The sequence below is a fragment of the Habropoda laboriosa genome, unplaced genomic scaffold (genome assembly GCF_001263275.1).
Source record: "Habropoda laboriosa isolate 0110345459 unplaced genomic scaffold, ASM126327v1 scaffold145, whole genome shotgun sequence".
Lineage (NCBI taxonomy): Eukaryota > Metazoa > Arthropoda > Insecta > Hymenoptera > Apidae > Habropoda > Habropoda laboriosa.
In genome coordinates this window covers 302,481-309,460 of record NW_017100307.1, presented here as the reverse complement: position 1 = coordinate 309,460, position 6,980 = coordinate 302,481, and the positions used below count along the sequence as shown (strand labels likewise).

At 50.0% G+C, this 6,980-nt stretch overlaps 1 protein-coding gene across 4 annotated transcripts in view; it reads right to left on the bottom strand.

Annotated features, from left to right (window-relative positions):
• The window catches only part of LOC108574089 (serine/threonine-protein phosphatase 4 regulatory subunit 1-like), a 94,575-nt gene that overhangs the window by 35,718 nt on the left and 51,877 nt on the right, over positions 1 to 6,980 (bottom strand). For 3 of the 4 annotated variants that reach the window (XM_017936603.1, XM_017936604.1, XM_017936605.1), the window contains exon 1: positions 2,377 to 2,609. The exons of the other annotated variant lie outside the window; for it this stretch is intronic. In XM_017936603.1, coding sequence (XP_017792092.1) covers positions 2,377 to 2,549 — 173 coding nt within the window. In that variant the 5' untranslated portion in view covers positions 2,550 to 2,609. Of the gene's footprint in view, positions 1 to 2,376; positions 2,610 to 6,980 lie in introns of those variants that run through there. 4 annotated transcript variants of the gene reach the window in all.

Below are 6,980 nucleotides of genomic sequence, written 5' to 3'. Positions count from 1 at the left end.
GTTTAGGCGAGAAGCGCGAAATAATTTAGCGATCAAACGCAGCCGCGGGACCATTACGCGAGAAGCGAGAGTCGGACTCGTTCGGGACGGGCAGCAGCCGTAAACACGACGTGGCGCGACGCTTTTATTGCCGCCACGCTAACCACGATCGCGTATTTAATCAGATCTCGGCTTTGTTCGACCGAAATATCCGCGACATTGCCGCTGTTTTTCAGCCTGTTCGTTTTTTTCTTCCTTCGGGGAACTTCGACGTAAATCGCGTGTAGTCGTGACGGCAAATTTGAAACTCGACGAATTTTTTTTTTATTTATATATACATATACACATCGACACGCAGAGAGGATACGATATAGAACGAACGTGTTTCGTTGAATGTGTCGAGAAGAGGAGATCGGTAACGTGAAAGTAGTTAGAGAAGCGTGTTTCGTGTGTAGACGGTATAAAGGAAACGAAAGGGAGCGAGAAGAAATCGAAAGGAAAGAGAACGAGCAGGGAAGCCGAGTGGATATCCTCGCTCGGTAACGTGGGTACTATCGTATATCTTCCCACAGGAGGGCGGGAACGTCGTCTCGTAAGGGGAGACGGCAGAAGGGCGAGAAGGGTCCCACTAACGCGCGACCGCCGACAATAATGCGGAGAAAGGGCACATGAATGCCTCGTGTTTGCACATGCGCGGGAGCGATGAACTTGAGAAGAAGGTCTTGCCTTCGCTTCGCCTCCGCTGGGGCTTCCAGGACACTCTCTCGCCCCGCTTTTTTTCCACATCCTACCCATTTTTCCGTATCTCTTTTCGATAAAAATAACGTCGAACAAAAAAAAAAGAAGAAATGATCAACAGAAAAATATCTTATCGCGTGTTACATAGTACGTCGCGTGGTATCGTTAATAATATACACGATAGCCACTGAAAATGGAATTTTCATTAAGCGAAACAATGACATTCGTCCGTTATTATCGATTTAGAGAGAAAAAAAAAAAAGAATTCTCTACTCCTACTATTGAATACCGGACTCGATATATCGACCGCGTTAACAAGGTACGAAAGTGTCGCCGCTTGTCCCCAGAAGGCATGAAACACGGAGGTCGGGACTGTGGAGCGGTCAACTTCGAAGACGACATTCCACCGGTACCTGTCCTTAACTCAGCCTCCTACAGTTCGCATTCGCGGCGATCGACCCACCTAACCATAATACCACGCACGTATACACTCCTTCTCTTTTTCCACCGTACGTATATACACACTCGGTCATCGTGAACGGGGATCGAAATCGGGTAAGAATGCGCGCGCGCGCGCGACGATAAACCGGAAACACGAGCGACAATTTGATACACATCCATCAAATGTGGTTTTTCCCGTGATTCGTCGAGCAAATGTCTCACGATAACTTCCTCTGAAATAATAACTCCACGCGGTATAAGAACAAGGGGACGCGACATTCACAAAGAGATAAAGGCAAAAATGGCATGCATCATGTATTCAGGAATGCGACGAGCAGGATGATGCAGAGGCTGCACTCGGATGCGCGCAGCTGCCATTGAAAGCAACCGTCCGCGACGCGATTATTCATATGTTACGCAAGAAGTTATATTTACAACGTTCGAAAGCCCGTGTTTTCCATACTTTCCTTCAATTTTTCACCCTTAAAAACCCGTCCGATTACTGCTGCATCTTATGAAAAGAAGAAAAAAGAAAAGCAAAGAAAAAAAGACGCAGGTTATAACCTCGAAAAAAGTAGCGAGTGGGGCGGCGCCATTGCGAGGAATGAGAAGCACTGCGCGTGCGCGGCTGCTGCCTGTGCGGGCGTACGCTGGCACAGGAAATATGAATGTAACGCCGAAAATTCATTCATAATAAGATCTCGCTAGTCTTGAACGACCGGGGGCGTGTGATTTGAATTTCGGAGCACGGGTCCGGTCGTTAGCGAGCCACCAACCGGAGGGGGATGTGGTAACAGAGAGGGGGTGGGGGGAAGGTTAACGAGATCCGCCGATAAATAACACGGTCGTTTTCCTAAATCGTGGGAATAATGGGTTGGTTAGAGTGGCTTACGCGCGCGCGCGTTCAAATGTGTGTGGGCTGTGTACAGGCGTTCGAAGTGTGGGCTCTTTCAAGAATTTATCGAGTATAAGATAGCCATGTCGAACGAAGATGAAGCATAGAACGCGAAACACGACTGACGCGTGTAATCGAGAAAAAAATTATGGAAAATAAGTTGAATAACTGTTTTTCCTTTTTTCTTTGTCGTACGTGGGTAATCTATCACGAGTTTTACGACTTCATTTACGAGGTTGCGTCGTCGATAAGTATAGGTTAAATATTTCTATCTATACACGTTATATATTGCAATATGTATGCGCGCATAGTCGAGTACGTACGTTATTCTTGCAGTTTTATTCTTGGTGATTAAAGCGGCGTCGTTGTTGTATAGGAGGTTCGATCGTCGGTGACATTTGTTGCTCACTTTTTTTCTTCCTTTTCTCAGGTTCACGTTTCCCCGAACGAACGGTAATATATCCGTGGTGGCGTGCTTGCTTCCCGTATGGGCCATCGAACTTGGAACGTACTGTAGAGGAGGAGCCGGGCCCGTATTATGGGAACACACACGCCTGAACACGTGTGTCTCACTTCCTGCGGCGGGCCGGAAGTCTCTATAGTACTATGGCGCACCGTAGTGTAGCGTGACCACGCTACAAGGGCCATTACTACCTCAATGGCAAAAAGAATGGTCCAATTACCGGTTAAAGCCACGTTGCTCGTCGTTACTCCTTTAATGCGTTTTTCAGGGGCGTGTACACCGCGACTTTCCTCGCCATCCTTTTTTCCCTACCCATAAGAATATCGCGTTCATTCCTCCAGTTTTTCTTTTCTTCTTCTTCTTCTTCGAGACTAATGAGAAATTGCGCAGTACAGGGACGAGCGTTTTGTGTTCCGTTGTTGTTTTCGTTTCGCGTTCAACCGTCGTCATGGAACCGACGTTTTTCTTCCGTTCCGTCGTCCACCACTCTTCTGGACGAATTTCACTGCGGTTCCGTGAACGCGCGCGTGTCAGGGACACGTCGACGCGCGCGACCGCTTCGTGCCATAAATAAAAGCGTTCTCTGAGCGAGCGAACCGAACGAACGAGGAGCGCAAAGACGCGAGAAGAGAAACCGGTAGAGCGATTTCCGGCCAAAGGTTCCGCCATTGCGCGTAACTTCGTGGTTTCGACGATGCTTCGGGTGTGTTCTCGAATTTCTCTCGATGTGGTCTTCTCGCCTCGAGTAGAAACCGTAACTTCTTCTCTCGGTTCTTCTCTACCAGCCACGTGGTGTGCTGCACGGTTAACGTGCCCATCTCTCTTTTTCCGTCGTGCGCCTGTATGTACGCGTGTTCCCTGGGAGCACAGTTGTCGACGCACTGATAATAACGCGTATATCTATCCTTCTTCTCGTTCCCGTCCCGAGGACGGACGGGCAACGCTCTTTGTATACAAACAACAGGAGAACCGTATATATTACGTACATGTGGCTCGAACTTCTTCGTCGAGCTCGCCCTTGACATCAACCGCACGGGATGTTTATCCAGTCCGAGTACACACTCGCGCACACGCGTACAACCGCGTTCCACCATGGCCGATGGCGGGGCGAGAAAGAGAGCGACTACGGCGACGACGAAGCACGGAGAAGAGAAAAGTGGATCGGCGAGAGAGAAGTTTAGTGTTAGCAAGCAACCACGGACCATCCGAGGGACACAACCGTAACGCAGCACGGCTAGTACCACACTGAGAGTGATCGCTGGCGCGTCACGCTCACGGCGATGCGCAGACGCGGGCTGCGCACACGCTCCTGCGCAAGACGCCGCTGCGCACGACGCCACTGCGCACCACGCTACTGCGCACGACGCCGCTGCGCGGCGGCAAGCACAGCGCGAGACGCGCTCGTACTCGCCGACACGCACGCACGCAGGCGCAATGCACGCACCCACACGACTGGCCCTCCTCTCTCTATACACACAACACCAACTCCGTGCGCTGCCGCTACGTATATACGCGATGCGTTGCCGCGGGTGGTAGAGGGCCAACGAATGAGAGCCAGAGGGACGCGGCGGTCCGAGAGGGGAAGAAAGATCGAGAGAGAGAAAGAGAGGGGAACGAAACAGACCCGTTAGTTCTCAGAAGTGGACCGCCACCGCTCGCCGCCAAACAGACCTGTAACCACGTATACCGGCCGTGGTGGTTCTCTCTCGCCTCTGCCACCGCGCCGGCGTGCTTTCGGAGCCTATAACGCTTCTCTCTTCGCTCCGAGAGTCCTTCGCCTGTACCTCGTGACACGCGAGAAACACACACGAGGAATTTCGTTGAGAATTGAATTCTTTCCAACGTTCTTTCATACACGATCTAATTCGACGGTTGATTTTTCAATGTGTAGCAGCAGCAGCAGCAGCGTGGTGGCTAGAGCGATAAAACGGAACGGCAGTTCTTCTCTGTCGCAAGCTGACCGGCCATTGATTAGATACAAGTGTTTACTCGAGTGACGAACACATACCGATGTCATGTGTTTTTCACAGAAAAACGACGGGAAGGGAGAAGAACGGGGCTCGTAAATACTCGGTCGATGAAATTCGGAGAAAAACCGGTTATCGCCTCTTTCTAGGGGAAAAAGAAAAAGGTTACGCGGGGGGAGAGAGAGAGAGGAGTATATAGAGCCGTGTGTGGGAAAGCATTGGTTGCAGGCGGGACACACGGGAGGCGTTTCGCCGAAACGCGATCTCGGAGTTTCGTCTAGTTTTTCTTACCGAGTAAAAGCGGCAAGTGGCGACCGGTCGAAGACGTACAACCATCGGGGATCAACATTTCCTTTCTTTCATGGAACGGGGGCAGCGTCGTGGGTGGTACCGCGTAGCGTGTGCACCAGCGAAATGAGAAAGTCGACTGACTTCGACTTTCGTTACCAACGATATGTAAACACTCCAGTCTACAATCTTCCGTTGGCGTCACTTACCAATTTTCCTTTTCCTTTCTAATTCTTTTACGTTACACGAAAACGCGTCACAATATCGATCCTAGCAATTTCAACGTAAATGCAACATTCTACTAAATAAATCATCTCGCGAAAGGCTATTTCCTCAATCTCCCGCAAATACGACGATAACGATAAAACGGTACACTCAAGGTAGTTTCCAATCGCTTGGAATTCTTCCTCCAAAAATTTCCACCGACCGAAGAGTATCGAAACGTTCAACTCGAGTGTTCGTCCCATTCCGTTCAGTTCTCTCTCACGACGATCCCCGGGACGCACACGGGCGGTCTAAGAACTGCAAGATTCATTAACGGTTCCTCGGCACGGAGGCGCGCACGCGTGTGTGTACAGCGCGGCGTGCATTCCATCGGTCGCGCTCGTGTGAACGACCGTAAGGTGTACTTGTACACACACACACACAGACGCACACCGTGGAAGAGAGATCCCCAGAGATAGACGTCGAGTGTGTAAAAAGGAAAGAAACAGGGGACGGGAGGGGAGGAAGTGAAAGAGAGAGAAAAGGGCACACAGAGAGAAACGAGATATATAGAAGGAGAAACGTAGCGTGTACATATTTGATGCGCACACGGTTCGCCTGCTAGACGGCAGACCTTGTCTATCGTCATCGCGGAGGTACGCGAGGAACGTACGAGAGTTATTAAGGTCAGTGGTATAGCGACGATCGCGACGTGTGTCCCGTCGAGTTACCGATTTCGAATGGTATATAGCGAAACCACCGGTGCGAGCGCGGCGTAGATTGTGCACGCGGCTCGGTTATTCGGTAAAAGGTTATTCCAGTTTCGCCTAATCGCGTTCCACACACCGGCGTAGCTTCGCGGCCTATCGATCGAACGGTAATTGAACGCAACGCGCGGTAATCCGGTTCAAATTGATCGATCCGCGCCGATAATAACGGTTATAAATAACGACGGACCTTTTGCTCTCGTGCGGCTGCCTGCACGATTGTTTCATTTGCGGGGCAATCGAACCTCGCTCTAAAGCGAAATAACGATTTTCAGCCGAGCTTATTTCGGTTGTTAACCGTTTCAGAGTGCCACGCAGCGACGATCCGTGTCGAAATGCGCCGCCATATTGGGCCACCGTGTGTAAATTCTATCAACTTTTCGATCTTGCAATCGTCACTTTGATTTTTATATAAAAAATCGAACAGAAATGGTGTTACACGATCCATTTCGCCTTTGTAGTACAGTGTTATTCGGTGAAAATGGGCAAACCAAAATTTTTGGCCTAGCACATTTCGATCAGATTTCTAGAATGATCTCCATGACATTTAGATGGGTAATTTTCTCAGATGCTTCAAGTTTCTTTATCTCGTTCGAAAATAAAAATCGTCAAATTTAGACCTCGCACGAAATAAATTGACGAATTAAAGAAACGACTTGACCGGACAGCGAACGTGTTAATCTCCATACCGTAACTCCTCGGGGCGAGCGAAAGCACGCGTGCACGCACCCTTCTTTCGTTTATCATTCGACTCCGAGAGAGGTCCGGTTTATTTTTTTCTCGGGGCATTCTTCGAGACGGAAGCCGAAAGTCGGCCGCGATCCGCGAGATACGATTCGGTTAAGATGACGGAACTGAAAGTTGCAACTTTGTCGTCACGGCTGATCGAGCGGCTTTCCGACGATCCTTGGGCCGCCAACGGAGTGGTATCGTGTGCAATTTCCAAGCAAGGCGAATGGATCGATCTCGCTTCGCGATCGAAACTTTAATAACAGTTTCGCTCGATACAACCGTGTAATTTGCATCACAGCCAACAATGTTGGCATCGTTGAACGTGACCACGCATTGCTGCCCTTTCCAGGTTGCATGTTTCGACGTCAAGTATAGTAGATGTACACTGTTGGTTAGGTTCGAGGAAACGCTTGGTTGCGACGCCGGTTGCGAGGAGATCGCGGAGGCGCACCTAACCTATAAAGAGACACGGAAACGTGACGGAATGCGCGCGAAGCCTCTCTGCG